At 42.4% G+C, this 17,723-nt stretch overlaps 1 protein-coding gene across 1 annotated transcript; it reads left to right on the forward strand.

The window, feature by feature from the left end:
* Nucleotides 1–2,455: 2,455 nt before the first annotated feature.
* LOC142210219 (phospholipase A2 inhibitor and Ly6/PLAUR domain-containing protein-like) lies at nucleotides 2,456–17,682 on the forward strand. Its single transcript, XM_075279244.1, has 5 exons — nucleotides 2,456–2,507; nucleotides 3,361–3,483; nucleotides 3,730–3,876; nucleotides 16,504–16,647; nucleotides 17,522–17,682. The coding sequence occupies exons 1-5, from the start codon at nucleotides 2,456–2,458 to the stop codon at nucleotides 17,680–17,682; spliced, it is 627 nt and encodes a 208-aa protein (XP_075135345.1).
* The last annotated feature ends 41 nt before the right edge of the window (nucleotides 17,683–17,723 follow it).

The raw sequence follows: 17,723 nt of genomic DNA on the forward strand, positions 1-17,723 counted from the left end.
CTCTATGGGAAGAGTCACTTTTAGGGTTGAGCCAATCTTGACATTTCAAAATCCAATTTCCGATCATTTTCCAGCCGATCGTGAAATTTGCTCGATCGTCGATCGGGATCCGATCTTTCCCGATCGCTGAACCCTATACACCACTGGTGACCACCTCATTGGGCCTTACCTTCTTCTGGATCAGCTCGGTAGGTTTATAGGTTGGCCTTGATGTTCCTGATCTTACATATTTATCTGCCGGCGTCGTTAGAAGTTGAGCGAACGCCTTTAGATAATTCAGTCCATGTAAAACGAGTTTTAAGACGTTCTGTTTACAATCTTAGCTCAGTGGATGACGGGAGGGCAGTGACGGTTCATTATGGAGATCACCTGCAGGACGTCTGAGCCTCGCCTTATGGATATTATTTTGGGCCTTCCCTTCAGGCTTTTTTTTTTTGGTGAGTCATCATTTTTTTATTGGCCAATTTCGGCTAAGTCCTTTTTAGAAATGGAGGATTCTTTGTTGTGAATTTAACTCCTTACTCAAAAAATACTTGGGTTTGTCTTGGCTCCATTGGGGTCACTCGTAGAAGCCACAAATCTGGATATAGCTGGGGCTCATGGAAATCCATTGGCACGTCCAACCAAATCTGTCTTTGGTCATTGTAGGCCTTAGACTGGAGACCTCGACTAGTCGGCCGAGTCCTGACATTATTGGACATCCATTGGCATGTCCAACCAAACCTGTCTATGATCATTGTAGGCCGTAGACTGGAGACCTCGACTAGTTGGCCGAGTCCTGACCTTATTGGACGTCCATTGGCATGTCCAACCAAATCTGTCTTTGGTCATTGAAGGCCTTAGACTGGAGACCTCGACTAGTTGGCCGAGTCCTGACCTTATTGGACGTCCATTGGCACGTCCAACCAAATCTGTCTTTGATCATTGTAGGCCGTAGACTGGAGACCTCAACTAGTCGGCCGAGTCCTGACCTTATTGGACATCCATTGGCATGTCCAACCAAACCTGTCTTTGATCATTGTAGGCCGTAGACTGGAGACCTCGTCTAGTCGGCCGAGTCCTGACCTTATTGGACGTCCATTGGTATGTCCAACCAAATCTGTCTTTGATCATTGTAGGCCTTAGACTGGAGACCTCGACTAGTTGGCCGAGTCCTGACCTTATTGGACGTCCATTGGCATGTCCAACCAAATCTGTCTTTGGTCATTGTAGGCCGTAGACTGGAGACCTCAACTAGTCGGCCGAGTCCTGACCTTATTGGACATCCATTGGCATGTCCAACCAAATCTGTCTTTGATCATTGTAGGCCTTAGACTGGAGACCTCGACTAGTTGACCGAGTCCTGACCTTATTAGACGTCCATTGGCATGTCCAACCAAATCTGTCTTTGGTCATTGAAGGCCTTAGACTGGAGACCTCGACTAGTTGGCCGAGTCCTGACCTTATTGGACGTCCATTGGCACGTCCAACCAAATCTGTCTTTGGTCATTGTAGGCCTTAGGCCGGAAACCTCGACGAGTCAGCCGAGTCCTGGCCTTATTGGACGTCCATTGGCACGTCCAACCAAATCTGTCTTTGATCATTGTAGGCTGTAGACTGGAGACCTCGACTAGTTGGCCGAGTCCTGACCTTATTGGATGTCCATTGGCACGTCCAACCAAATCTGTCTTTGGTCATTGTAGGCCTTAGGCTGGAGACCTTGACGAGTCGGCCGAGTCCTGGCCTTATTGGACGTCCATTGGCCCGTCCAACCAAATCTGTCTGACCTTATCGCCCTGCACGTAGGAGGCGTCCTGACCTTGGGATTTTGTCTTGGGCATGGATGAATTGGGTCAGTTATTTGGTGGTTACGGCTACTCGAGTTTACAGGATCGGGAAGTTGTTCCTGATATTTCAGTCCCATAGTATTATCATTTATTAGATTATGTTACATAAATTGAGTAATTGCTCGTTTTAATAGGGGACATAATGTTCAGTAGAGTTTACAAGAAGCTGAATATAATGCAATAGCGCAGTTTATACTGCCACACCTGTGTTCAGGAGCAATTACACCAGCAGAAACCAACCAACCCATCAGGACTGGATGTAGCACTACCAAAGCATCACCTGCATACTGACTAGATACTGCACACCATATGGACTATATAGTGACACCATATGGACCACTATATAGTCAGTAGGGATCATTGGGGTCATTTGATGGATTTGTCCTTTAAGGTCCTTTGAGGTGTGAACACAGCCTTACAATGACCGGCAGGAGTAACACCTACATTTGGTGACATCCTGGATATTTTAGGACGTTGCGATTGTCCCTCGCTCGCTGCCAACGTGACCAGATAATTAGCATTTCCTCCTGGTGTGGCGCTATAAACTGAGTAATCCATAAATCCTCCTTGTAGATGGCTATAAATACCAGCCCGAGTGCTGCTTCTCCTCAATCCGTCTCGGAGCCGCCATGAAGACTGTGCTGAGCACCTGCCTGATATTCTCCATCACCATCGCAACAGGTGAGTCTCGCTTTACGGTAAGCTCCCCTTGACTATGAAAACCTCTCTCACTACCCATATCCTCTGCAGCGGCCACTAGAGGCGTACTATAGTATTGCATTCATTCCATTCATATCTATAACAGGTTGTCACCATGTGTCTATTCTTTATATGGGAAAGTAACTTTGTAACTAGTTTCCATTTCTGTACTGATGTTGACCAATATAATTCTTGTACTCTAGTCACAACCAAAGCAAAGCTTTTATCTGGACTCTTCCCTGTGACCAGTCAGCAGATATAATGCTACCTGAGCTTGGTAAAGGGGAAGCAACAAAATTCTGAATGTGAATATAAAGAAGACCGTTCAGCACCTCCTCCAAGTCCAGCTCTTTGCCTATATCAGGTAATCCTGGCACAGCTGGAATATTTTTCTCTAGCCCCGGCCATTCCTAAGCAATCAGTGCAGTTAGTTTTGGTGCCTGATATGCTAACTAGACTCCCTAATGTCAGGTAGGATGGGCTAAGGGCAATACCTCTGAGCTTTCTGATAAAGGATCACGCCCCCTTGTCTGATCCCAGTTGGCACTGCCCATGTGTGATATCAGGCAGAGAGCAGAACTTGGAGGACTTGGACTTTCTTTAAATGCACATTCAGCATTTTGTTGCTTCCTCTTCACCAGATACAAGTGCATTGTGGAAGCTCAGGTAGCATTATATCTCCTGACTGCTCATAGATCACTGCACAAAGAGATGCAAAGAGTTGAGCTTGGTGGAAGTGAGATAAGATAAGATAATCCTAATGAACGGTCTCTTTAAATGTGCACGGAGGATAAGATATGATGTCGGTGTAAATATTCTGGCCTTTCTACCGCAGGGACCTGCCTTCTTTGTGAATCTTGTAGGAACTTCACTGGAGATGTCTGTACCAAGCCGAGCAACGAGACCTGCGACCCATCAGTCGAGAACTGTATAAGCGTCTGGACTTTTGTAAAAAACGGTAATTCACTTGTATGTGCACCATTATATGATTAAACCCCGCCTCTTCACACTGATCCGGCACAGCCCCGCCTCCAGTGCACCCACTCTCTAATTACATGCTTGTGACCCGTGACCATTACAGCAGCTCGGTGAAGTCTCTGACCCCTGACCGGGCCAAGATATACAGTATACAGCAGCACAAGCCACACGAGATCCAGTGCGGACGACTCTTCTGTCCTGGTAACATGGAAATTTATCGTTACAGGAGAAACCTATTCCCCACAAATTATAAAATCCTGCGCGACCCATCCAATACGATGTCACTTCACCTACAACATGTCAGGAGGGCAAGAGCTGTACAACGTGGCGAAGTGCTGCCGAGGAGATATGTGCAATCAAGGAGCAATGCAAAGTAAGTGACTCCTAGAAACTGCAGGGGGCGATGGTGAGCAGCAAGACAAAGATCTGAGAGGAAGAGAGAGAATTACAGCAGAATAGTGAGCGCAGCTCTGGAGTATAAGACAGGATAAGTAATGTAATGTATGTACACAGTGACTGTACCAGCAGAATAGTGAGCGCAGCTCTGGAGTATAATACAGGATAAGTAATGTAATGTATGTACACAGTGACTGTACCAGCAGAATAGTGAGCGCAGCTCTGGGGTATAATACAGGATAAGTAATGTAATGTATGTACACAGTGACTGTACCAGCAGAATAGTGAGCGAAGCTCTGGAGTATAATACAGGATAAGTAATGTAATGTATGTACACAGTGACTGTACCAGCAGAATAGTGAGCGAAGCTCTGGAGTATAATACAGGATAAGTAATGTAATGTACACTCACCGGCCACTTTATTAGGTACACCTGTCCAACTGCTCATTAACACTTAATTTCTAATCAGCCAATCACATGGCGGCAACTCAGTGCATTTAGGCATGTAGACATGGTCAAGACAATCTCCTGCAGTTCAACCCGAACATCAGTATGGGAAAGAAAGGTGATTTGAGTGCCTTTGAACGTGGCATGGTTGTTGGTGCCAGAAGGGCTGGTCTGAGTATTTCAGAAACTGCTGATCTACTGGGATTTTCACGCACAACCATCTCTAGGGTTTACAGAGAATGGTCCGAAAAAGAAAAAACATCCAGTGAGCGGCAGTTCTGTGGGCGGAAATGCGTTGTTGATGCCAGAGGTCAGAGGAGAATGGCCAGACTGGTTCGAGCTGATAGAAAGGCAACAGTGACTCAAATAGCCACCCGTTACAACCAAGGTAGCCAGAAGAGCATCTCTGAACGCCGCACAGTACGTCCAACTTTGAGGCTACAGATGGGCTACAGCAGCAGAAGACCACACCGGGTGCCACTCCTTTCAGCTAAGAACAGGAAACTGAGGCTACAATTTGCACAAGCTCATCGAAATTGGACAATTGAAGATTGGAAAAACGTTGCTTGGTCTGATGAGTCTCGATTTCTGCTGCGACATTCGGATGGTAGGGTCAGAATTTGGCGTCAACAACATGAAAGCATGGATCCATCCTGCCTTGTATCGGTAACGGTTCAGGCTGGTGGTGGTGGTGTCATGGTGTGGGGAATATTTTCTTGGCACTCTTTGGGCCCCTTGGTACCAATTGAGCATCGTTGCAACGCCAAAGCCTACCTGAGTATTGTTGCTGACCATGTCCATCCCTTTATGACCACAATGTACCCAACATCTGATGGCTACTTTCAGCAGGATAATGCAATGCCATGTCATAAAGCTGGAATCATCTCAGACTGGTTTCGTGAACATGACAATGAGTTCACTGTACTCCAATGGCCTCCACAGTCACCAGATCTCAATCCAATAGAGGAGCATCTTTGGGATGTGGTGGAACGGGAGATTCACATCATGGATGTGCAGCCGACAAATCTGCGACTGCAACTGTGTGATGTCATCATGTCAATATGGAGCAAAATCTCTGAGGAATGCTTCCAGCACCTTGTTGAATCTATGCCATGAAGAATTGAGGCAGTTCTGAAGGCAAAAGGGGGTCCAACCCGTTACTAGCATGGTGTACCTAATAAAGTGGCCGGTGAGTGTATGTACACAGTGACTGCACCAGCAGAATAGTGAGCGCAGCTCTGGAATATAATACAGGATAAGTAATGTAATGTATGTACACAGTGACTGCACCAGCAGAATAGTGAGCGCAGCTCTGGGGTATAATACAGGATAAGTAATGTAATGTATGTACACAGTGACTGTACCAGCAGAATAGTGAGCGCAGCTCTGGGGTATAATACAGGATAAGTAATGTAATGTATGTACACAGTGACTGTACCGGCAGAATAGTGAGCGCAGCTCTGGGGTATAATACAGGATAAGTAATGTAATGTATGTACACAGTGACTGTACCAGCAGAATAGTAAGCGCAGCTCTGGAGTATAATACAGGATAAGTAATTTAATGTATGCACACAGTGACTGTACCAGCAGAATAGTGAGCGCAGCTCTGGAGTATAATACAGGATAAGTAATGTAATGTATGCACACAGTGACTGTACCAGCAGAATAGTGAGCGCAGCTCTGGAGTATAATACAGGATAAGTAATGTAATGTATGTACACAGTGACTGTACCAGCAGAATAGTGAGCGCAGCTCTGGAGTATAATACAGGATAAGTAATGTAATGTATGTACACAGTGACTGTACCAGCAGAATAGTGAGCGCAGCTCTGGGGTATAATACAGGATAAGTAATGTAATGTATGTACACAGTGACTGTACCAGCAGAATAGTAAGCGCAGCTCTGGGGTATAATACAGGATAAGTAATTTAATGTATGCACACAGTGACTGTACCAGCAGAATAGTGAGCGCAGCTCTGGGGTATAATACAGGATAAGTAATGTAATGTATGCACACAGTGACTGTACCAGCAGAATAGTGAGCGCAGCTCTGGGGTATAATACAGGATAAGTAATGTAATGTATGTACACAGTGACTGTACCAGCAGAATAGTGAGCGCAGCTCTACAGTATAATACAGGATAAATAATGTATTGTATGTACACAGTGACTGTACCAGCAGAATAGTGAGCGCAGCTCTGGAGTATAATACAGGATAAGTAATGTAATGTATGTACACAGTGACTGTACCAGCAGAATAGTAAGCGCAGCTCTGGGGTATAATACAGGATAAGGAATGTAATGTATGTACACAGTGACTGCACCAGCAGAATAGTGAGCGCAGCTCTGGAGTATAATACAGGATAAGTAATGTAATGTATGTACACAGTGACTGTACCAGCAGAATAGTCAGCGCAGCTCTGGAGTACAATACAGGAGAAGTAATGTAATGTATGTACACAGTGACTGCACCAGCAGAATAGCGAGCGCAGCTCTGGAGTATAATACAGGATAAGTAATGTAATGTATGTACACAGTGACTGTACCAGCAGAATAGTGAGCGCAGCTCTACAGTATAATACAGGATAAATAATGTATTGTATGTACACAGTGACTGTACCAGCAGAATAGTAAGCGCAGCTCTGGGGTATAATACAGGATAAGGAATGTAATGTATGCACACAGTCACTGTACCAGCAGAATAGTGAGCGCAGCTCTGGAGTATAATACAGGATAAGTAATGTAATGTATGTACACAGTGACTGCACCAGCAGAATAGTGAGCGCAGCTCTGGAGTATAATACAGGATAAGTAATGTAATGTATGTACACAGTGACTGTACCAGCAGAATAGTCAGCGCAGCTCTGGAGTACAATACAGGTGAAGTAATGTAATGTATGTACACAGTGACTGCACCAGCAGAATAGTGAGAGCAGCTCTGGAGTATACTACAGGATAAGTAATGTAATGTATGTACACAGTGACTGCACCAGCAGAATAGTGAGCGCAGCTCTGGAGTATAATACAGGATAGGTAATGTAATGTATGTACACAGTGACTGCACCAGCAGAATAGTGAGCGCAGCTCTGGAGTATAATACAGGATAAGTAATGTAATGTATGTACACAGTGACTGCACCAGCAGAATAGTGAGCGCAGCTCTGGAGTATAATACAGGATAAGTAATGTAATGTATGTACACAGTGACTGCACCAGCAGAATAGTGAGCGCAGCTCTGGGGTATAATACAGGATAAGTAATGTAATGTATGCACACAGTGACTGTACCAGCAGAATAGTGAGTGCAGCTCTGGAGTATAATACAGGATAAGTAATATATTGTATGTACACAGTGACTGCACCAACAGAATAGTGAACGCAGCTCTAGAGTATAATACAGGATTAGTAATGTAATGTATGTACACAGTGACTGCACCAGCAGAATAGTGAGCGCAGCTCTGGAGTATAATACAGGATAAGTAATGTAATGTATGTACACAGTGATTGCACCAGCAGAATAGTGAGCGCAGCTCTGGAGTATAATACAGGATAGGTAATGTAATGTATGTACACAGTGACTGCACCAGCAGAATAGTAAGCGCAGCTCTGGAGAATAATACAGGATAAGTAATGTAATGTATGTACACAGTGACTGCACCAGCAGAATAGTGAGCGCAGCTCTGGCGCATAATACAGGATAAGTAATGTAATGTATGTACACAGTGACTGTACCAGCAGAATAGTGAGCGCAGCTCTGGGGTATAATACAGGATAAGTAATGTAATGTATGTACACAGTGACTGCACCAGCAGAATAGTGAGCGCAGCTCTGGGGTATAATACAGGATAAGTAATGTAATGTATGCACACAGTGACTGTACCAGCAGAATAGTGAGTGCAGCTCTGGAGTATAATACAGGATAAGTAATATATTGTATGTACACAGTGACTGCACCAACAGAATAGTGAGTGCAGCTCTGGAGTATAATACAGGATAAGTAATATATTGTATGTACACAGTGACTGTACCAGCAGAAAAGTGAGCGCAGCTCTGGGGTATAATACAGGATAAGTAATGTAATGTATGTACACAGTGACTGTACCAGCAGAATAGTGAGTGCAGCTCTGGAGTATAATACAGGATAAGTAATATATTGTATGTACACAGTGACTGTACCAGCAGAAAAGTGAGTGCAGCTCTGGAGTATAATACAGGATAAGTAATATATTGTATGTACACAGTGACTGTACCAGCAGAATAGTGAGTGCAGCTCTGGGGTATAATACAGGATTAGTAATGTAATGTATGTACACAGTGACTGCACTAGCAGAATAGTGAGCGCAGCTCTGGAGTATAATACAGGATAAGTAATGTAATGTATGTACACAGTGACTGCACCAGCAGAATAGTGAGCGCAGCTCTGGAGTATAATACAGGATAAGTAATATATTGTATGTACACAGTGACTGCATCAGCAGAATAGTGAGTGCAGCTCTGGAGTATAATACAGGATAAGTAATGTAATGTATGTACACAGTGACTGCACCAACAGAATAGTGAGAGCAGCTCTGGAGTGTAATACAGGATAAGTAATGTAATGTATGTACACAGTGACTGCACCAGCAGAATAGTGAGCGCAGCTCTGGAGCATAATACAGGATAAGTAATGTAATGTATGTACACAGTGACTGTACCAGCAGAATAGTGAGCGCAGCTCTGGGGTATAATACAGGATAAGTAATGTAATGTATGTACACAGTGACTGCACCAGCAGAATAGTGAGCGCAGCTCTGGAGCATAATACAGGATAAGTAATGTAATGTATGTACACAGTGACTGTACCAGCAGAATAGTGAGCGCAGCTCTGGGGTATAATACAGGATAAGTAATGTAATGTATGTACACAGTGACTGCACCAGCAGAATAGTGAGCGCAGCTCTGGAGCATAATACAGGATAAGTAATGTAATGTATGTACACAGTGACTGTACCAGCAGAATAGTGAGCGCAGCTCTGGGGTATAATACAGGATAAGTAATGTAATGTATGTACACAGTGACTGTACCAGCAGAATAGTGAGCGCAGCTCTGGAGTATAATACAGGATAAGTAATGTAATGTATGTACACAGTGACTGTACCAGCAGAATAGTGAGTGCAGCTCTGGAGTATAATACAGGATAAGTAATATATTGTATGTACACAGTGACTGCACCAACAGAATAGTGAACGCAGCTCTAAAGTATAATACAGGATTAGTAATGTAATGTATGTACACAGTGACTGCACCAGCAGAATAGTGAGCGCAGCTCTGGAGTATAATACAGGATAAGTAATGTAATGTATGTACACAGTGACTGCACCAGCAGAATAGTGAGCGCAGCTCTGGAGTATAATACAGGATAAGTAATGTAATGTATGTACACAGTGACTGCACCAGCAGAATAGTGAGCGCAGCTCTGGAGTATAATACAGGATAAGTAATGTAATGTATGTACACAGTGACTGCACCAGCAGAAAAGTGAGCGCAGCTCTGGAGCATAATACAGGATAAGTAATGTAATGTATGTACACAGTGACTGCACCAGCATAAAAGTGAGCGCAGCTCTGGAGTATAATACAGGATAAGTAATGTAATGTATGTACACAGTGACTGTACCAGCAGAATAGTGAGCGCAGCTCTGGGGTATAATACAGGATAAGTAATGTAATGTATGTACACAGTGACTGCACCAGCAGAATAGTGAGCGCAGCTCTAGAGTATAATACAGGATAAGTAATGTAATGTATGTACACAGTGACTGTACCAGCAGAATATTGAGCGCAGCTCTGGAGTATAATACAGGATAAGTAATGTAGTGTATGTACACAGTGACTGCACCAGCAGAAAAGTGAGCGCAGCTCTGGAGCATAATACAGGATAAGTAATGTAATGTATGTACACAGTGACTGTACCAGCAGAATAGTGAGCGCAGCTCTGGAGCATAATACAGGATAAGTAATGTAATGTATGTACACAGTGACTGTACCAGCAGAATAGTGAGCGCAGCTCTGGGGTATAATACAGGATAAGTAATGTAATGTATGTACACAGTGACTGTACCAGCAGAATAGTGAGCGCAGCTCTGGAGCATAATACAGGATAAGTAATGTAATGTATGTACACAGTGACTGCACCAGCAGAATAGTGAGCGCAGCTCTGGAGTATAATACAGGATAAGTAATGTAATGTATGTACACAGTGACTGTACCAGCAGAATAGTGAGCACAGCTCTGGAGTATAATACAGGATATGTAATGTAATGTATGTACACAGTGACTGCACCAGCAGAAAAGTGAGCGCAGCTCTGGAGCATAATACAGGATAAGTAATGTAATGTATGTACACAGTGACTGCACCAGCAGAAAAGTGAGCGCAGCTCTGGAGTATAATACAGGATAAGTAATGTAATGTATGTACACAGTGACTGCACCAGCAGAAAAGTGAGCGCAGCTCTGGAGCATAATACAGGATAAGTAATGTAATGTATGTACACAGTGACTGTACCAGCAGAATAGTGAGCGCAGCTCTGGGGTATAACACGGGATAAGTAATGTAATGTATGTACACAGTGACTGCACCAGCAGAATAGTGAGCGCAGCTCTGGGGTATAATACAGGATAAGTAATGTAATGTATGTACACAGTGACTGCACCAGCAGAATAGTGAGCGCAGCTCTGTAGTATAATACAGGATAAGTAATGTAATGTATGTACACAGTGACTGCACCAGCAGAATAGTGAGCGCAGCTCTAGAGTATAATACAGGATAAGTAATGTAATGTATGTACACAGTGACTGTACCAGCAGAATAGTGAGCGCAGCTCTGGAGTATAATACAGGATAAGTAATGTATGTACACAGTGACTGCACCAGCAGAATAGTGAGCGCAGCTCTGGAGTATACTACAGGATAAGTAATGTAATGTATGTACACAATGACTGTACCAGCAGAATAGTGAGCGCAGCTCTGGAGTATAATACAGGATAAGTAATGTAATGTATGTACACAGTGACTGCACCAGCAGAAAAGTGAGCGCAGCTCTGGAGCATAATACAGGATAAGTAATGTAATGTATGTACACAGTGACTGTACCAGCAGAATAGTGAGCACAGCTCTGGGGTATAATACAGGATAAGTAATGTAATGTATGTACACAGTGACTGTACCAGCAGAATAGTGAGCGCAGCTCTGGGGTATAATACAGGATAAGTAATGTAATGTATGTACACAGTGACTGTACCAGCAGAATAGTGAGCGCAGCTCTGGAGTATACTACCGGATAAGTAATGTAATGTATGTACACAGTGACTGTACCAGCAGAATAGTGAGCGCAGCTCTGGAAAATAATACAGGATAAGTAATATATTGTATGTACACAGTGACTGCACCAGCAGAATAGTGAGTGCAGCTCTAGAGTATAATACAGGATTAGTAATGTAATGTATGAACACAGTGACTGCACCAGCAGAATAGTGAGCGCAGCTCTGGAGTATAATACAGGATAAGTAATGTAATGTATGTACACAGTGACTGCACCAGCAGAATAGTGAGCGCAGCTCTGGAGTATAATACAGGATAAGTAATGTAATGTATGTACACAGTGACTGCACCAGCAGAATAGTGAGCGCAGCTCTGGAATATAATAGAGGATAAGTAATGTAATGTATGTACACAGTGACTGCACCAGCAGAATAGTGAGCGCAGCTCTAGAGTATAATACAGGATAAGTAATGTAATGTATGTACACAGTGACTGCACCAGCAAAATAGTGAGCGCAGCTCTGGAGTATAATACAGGATAAGTAATATATTGTATGTACACAGTGACTGCACCAGCAGAATAGTGAGCGCAGCTCTAAAGTATAATACAGGATAAGTAATGTAATGTATGTACACAGTGACTGCACCAGCAGAATATTGAGCGCAGCTCTGGAGTACAATACAGGATAAGTAATGTAATGTATGTACACAGTGACTGCACCAGCAGAATAGTGAGCGCAGCTCTGGAGAATAATACAGGATAAGTAATATATTGTATGTACACAGTGACTGCACCAGCAGAATAGTGATCGCAGCTCTAGAGTATAATACAGGATAAGTAATGTAATGTATGTACACAGTGACTGCACCAGCAGAATAGTGAGCGCAGCTCTGGAGTATAATACAGGATAAGTAATGTAATGTATGTACACAGTGACTGTACCAGCAGAATAGTGAGCGCCACTCTGGAGTACAGTACGGGATAATTAATGTAATATATGTACACAGTGACTGCACCAGCAGAATAGTGAGCGCAGCTCTGGAGTATAATACAGGATAAGTAATGTAATGTATGTACACAGTGACTGTACCAGCAGAATAGTGAGCGCAGCTCTGGGGTATAATACAGGATAAATAATGTAATGTATGTACACAGTGACTGCACCAGCAGAATAGTGAGCGCAGCTCTGGAGTATAATACAGGATAAGTAATGTAATGTATGTACACAGTGACTGTACCAGCAGAATAGTGAGCGCAGCTCTACAGTATAATACAGGATAAATAATGTATTGTATGTACACAGTGACTGTACCAGCAGAATAGTGAGAGCAGCTCTGGAGTATAATACAGGATAAGTAATGTAATGTATGTACACAGTGACTGTACCAGCAGAATAGTGAGCGCAGCTCTGGTGTATAATACAGGATAAGTAATGTAATGTATGTACACAGTGACTGTACCAGCAGAATAGTGAGCGCAGCTCTGGAGAATAATACAGGATAAGTAATATATTCTATGTACACAGTGACTGCACCAACAGAATAGTGAACGCAGCTCTAGAGTATAATACAGGATTAGTAATGTAATGTATGTACACAGTGACTGCACCAGCAGAATAGTGAGCGCAGCTCTGGAGTATAATACGGGATAAGTAATGTAATGTATGTACAGAGTGACTGCACCAGCAGAATAGTGAGCGCAGCTCTGGAGTATAATAACGGATAAGTAATGTAATGTATGTACACAGTGACTGTACCAGCAGAATAGTGAGCGCAGCTCTGGAGTATAATACAGGATAAGTAATGTAATGTATGTACACAGTGACTGCACCAGCAGAATAGTGAGCGCAGCTCTGGAGTGTAATACAGGATAAGTAATGTAATGTATGTACACAGTGACTGCCCCAGCAGAATAGTGAGCGCAGCTCTGGAGTATAATACAGGATAAGTAATGTAATGTATGTACACAGTGACTGTACCAGCAGAATAGTGAGCGCAGCTCTGGAGTATACTACCGGATAAGTAATGTAATGTATGTACACAGTGACTGTACCAGCAGAATAGTGAGCGCAGCTCTGGAAAATAATACAGGATAAGTAATATATTGTATGTACACAGTGACTGCACCAGCAGAATAGTGAGTGCAGCTCTAGAGTATAATACAGGATTAGTAATGTAATGTATGAACACAGTGACTGCACCAGCAGAATAGTGAGCGCAGCTCTGGAGTATAATACAGGATAAGTAATGTAATGTATGTACACAGTGACTGCACCAGCAGAATAGTGAGCGCAGCTCTGGAGTATAATACAGGATAAGTAATGTAATGTATGTACACAGTGACTGCACCAGCAGAATAGTGAGCGCAGCTCTGGAATATAATAGAGGATAAGTAATGTAATGTATGTACACAGTGACTGCACCAGCAGAATAGTGAGCGCAGCTCTAGAGTATAATACAGGATAAGTAATGTAATGTATGTACACAGTGACTGCACCAGCAGAATAGTGAGTGCAGCTCTGGAGTATAATACAGGATAAGTAATATATTGTATGTACACAGTGACTGCACCAGCAGAATAGTGAGCGCAGCTCTAAAGTATAATACAGGATAAGTAATGTAATGTATGTACACAGTGACTGCACCAGCAGAATATTGAGCGCAGCTCTGGAGTACAGTACAGGATAAGTAATGTAATGTATGTACACAGTGACTGTACCAGCAGAATAGTGAGGGCAGCTCTGGAGAATAATACAGGATAAGTAATATATTGTATGTACACAGTGACTGCACCAGCAGAATAGTGAGCGCAGCTCTAAAGTATAATACAGGATAAGTAATGTAATGTATGTACACAGTGACTGCACCAGCAGAATATTGAGCGCAGCTCTGGAGTACAATACAGGATAAGTAATGTAATGTATGTACACAGTGACTGCACCAGCAGAATAGTGAGCGCAGCTCTGGAGAATAATACAGGATAAGTAATATATTGTATGTACACAGTGACTGCACCAGCAGAATAGTGATCGCAGCTCTAGAGTATAATACAGGATAAGTAATGTAATGTATGTACACAGTGACTGCACCAGCAGAATAGTGAGCGCAGCTCTGGAGTATAATACAGGATAAGTAATGTAATGTATGTACACAGTGACTGTACCAGCAGAATAGTGAGCGCCACTCTGGAGTACAGTACGGGATAATTAATGTAATATATGTACACAGTGACTGCACCAGCAGAATAGTGAGCGCAGCTCTGGAGTATAATACAGGATAAGTAATGTAATGTATGTACACAGTGACTGTACCAGCAGAATAGTGAGCGCAGCTCTGGGGTATAATACAGGATAAATAATGTAATGTATGTACACAGTGACTGCACCAGCAGAATAGTGAGCGCAGCTCTGGAGTATAATACAGGATAAGTAATGTAATGTATGTACACAGTGACTGTACCAGCAGAATAGTGAGCGCAGCTCTACAGTATAATACAGGATAAATAATGTATTGTATGTACACAGTGACTGTACCAGCAGAATAGTGAGAGCAGCTCTGGAGTATAATACAGGATAAGTAATGTAATGTATGTACACAGTGACTGTACCAGCAGAATAGTGAGCGCAGCTCTGGTGTATAATACAGGATAAGTAATGTAATGTATGTACACAGTGACTGTACCAGCAGAATAGTGAGCGCAGCTCTGGAGAATAATACAGGATAAGTAATATATTCTATGTACACAGTGACTGCACCAACAGAATAGTGAACGCAGCTCTAGAGTATAATACAGGATTAGTAATGTAATGTATGTACACAGTGACTGCACCAGCAGAATAGTGAGCGCAGCTCTGGAGTATAATACGGGATAAGTAATGTAATGTATGTACAGAGTGACTGCACCAGCAGAATAGTGAGCGCAGCTCTGGAGTATAATAACGGATAAGTAATGTAATGTATGTACACAGTGACTGTACCAGCAGAATAGTGAGCGCAGCTCTGGAGTATAATACAGGATAAGTAATGTAATGTATGTACACAGTGACTGCACCAGCAGAATAGTGAGCGCAGCTCTGGAGTGTAATACAGGATAAGTAATGTAATGTATGTACACAGTGACTGCCCCAGCAGAATAGTGAGCGCAGCTCTGGAGTATAATACAGGATAAGTAATGTAATGTATGTTCACAGTGACTGCACCAGCAGAATAGTGAGCGCAGCTCTGGAGTATAATACAGGATAAGTAATGTAATGTATGTACACAGTGACTGTACCAGCAGAATAGTGAGCGCAGCTCTGGAGTATAATACAGGATGTAACTATTTTAGCAATATTGTTGTGAGCTGCCTGTTACTCTGCATATCAACTGCTCCCTCTTCTGGACAGTACATGATATTGCCTAGAATGTGAAAAAATAATTGTAATGGTCTTTTCCTAAGTTAAGATATTGATAACCAATCTTTATACTAGACATCCAAAAGTCCAATACTTGGCACCCCTACCGATCAGGTGATTGATGCCGCCACATTGTATTTCAGACAAGTGCTGCTGCACACATATACAGTCACAGTGCCAATTATTTTCTTGTGGCTGGTCTTGGTATTGCAGTAAGCCGGCCATGTGACTATATGACCGCATGTGATGAGTGTGGGGCTCAGACAACAGCTGCGGCTGCTTTATTTTACTGATTATTGTGTCTTGTCCACCCCCAATCTGATATTGATTATATATTTTATTAACTCCTTCCTAACATCCCATAGTAGACATAATGACACAGACTCATGGTCAGTATTCCCTGTCATGTTACATGGTTGTCAGACAACTCTCCTTGCTGTATTAATCCTGATATTCTTACTGCAGTGCCCCCAATAGACAGGACAGAGAACGGGGTGCAGTGTCCGGCCTGCTTCAAAGAAGGAAAAAGCTGTATCCCCAAGGAGAACATGAAGTGCCAAGGACCGCAGAAGAAATGCTTCAGCTTCTCTGGAGAAATCTACAATGGAAGTAAAAAGATTTATATTTACTATAATAGATATGAGATAGATAGATAGATAGATAGATAGATAGATAGATAGATAGATAGATAGGAGATAGATAGATAGATAGATAGATAGATAGATAGATAGATAGATAGGAGATAGATAGATAGATAGATAGATAGATAGATAGATAGATAGATAGGAGATAGATAGATAGGAGATAGATAGATAGATAGGAGATAGATAGATAGATAGATAGATAGATAGATAGATAGATAGATAGATAGATAGGAGATAGATAGATAGGAGATAGATAGATAGATAGATAGATAGATAGATAGATAGATAGATAGATAGATAGGAGATAGATAGATAGATAGATAGATAGGAGATAGATAGATAGATAGATAGATAGATAGATAGATAGGAGATAGATAGATAGATAGATAGATAGATAGATAGATAGGAGATAGATAGATAGATAGATAGATAGATAGATAGATAGATAGATAGGAGATAGATAGATAGATAGATAGATAGATAGATAGATAGGAGATAGATAGATAGATAGATAGATAGATAGATAGATAGATAGGGGGGCCACACGGTGGCTCAGTGGTTACCACTGCAGCCCTGCAGCGCTGGGTCCTGGTGTTCAAATCCCGCCAAGGGGAAAAAACCATCTGCAAGGAGTTTGTATGTTCTCCCCGTGTTTGCATGGATTTCCATCCCATATTTCAAAAAGACATACTGATAGGGAAAAATGTACATTGTGAGCTCTATGTGGGGCTCACAATCTACATTAGAAAAAAAAAAAAAAAGATAGATAGATAGATAGATAGATAGACAGATAGATATTGTTTCTTTGATTCTGATACATTGTGTCTTCTTATTTACAGGTCACTTTGTAAATTGGGCTTTCCAAGGATGTGCCACGGGGAATGTCTGCCAGTATCGTTCTCCATACTACCCTGAGACCTCTATAAAAGAAGGCTACACAATGCAATGCTCCGACTCCGCACATAATTTGCATGTCGCTGGAGGGCTTCACATAAATTAAAAAGTTGACGTGAGACAAAATCTGCGGATATTTCGGTATCC

This window comes from Leptodactylus fuscus, chromosome 6 (assembly GCF_031893055.1).
Source record: "Leptodactylus fuscus isolate aLepFus1 chromosome 6, aLepFus1.hap2, whole genome shotgun sequence".
In the NCBI taxonomy this organism is placed as follows: Eukaryota; Metazoa; Chordata; class Amphibia; order Anura; family Leptodactylidae; genus Leptodactylus; species Leptodactylus fuscus.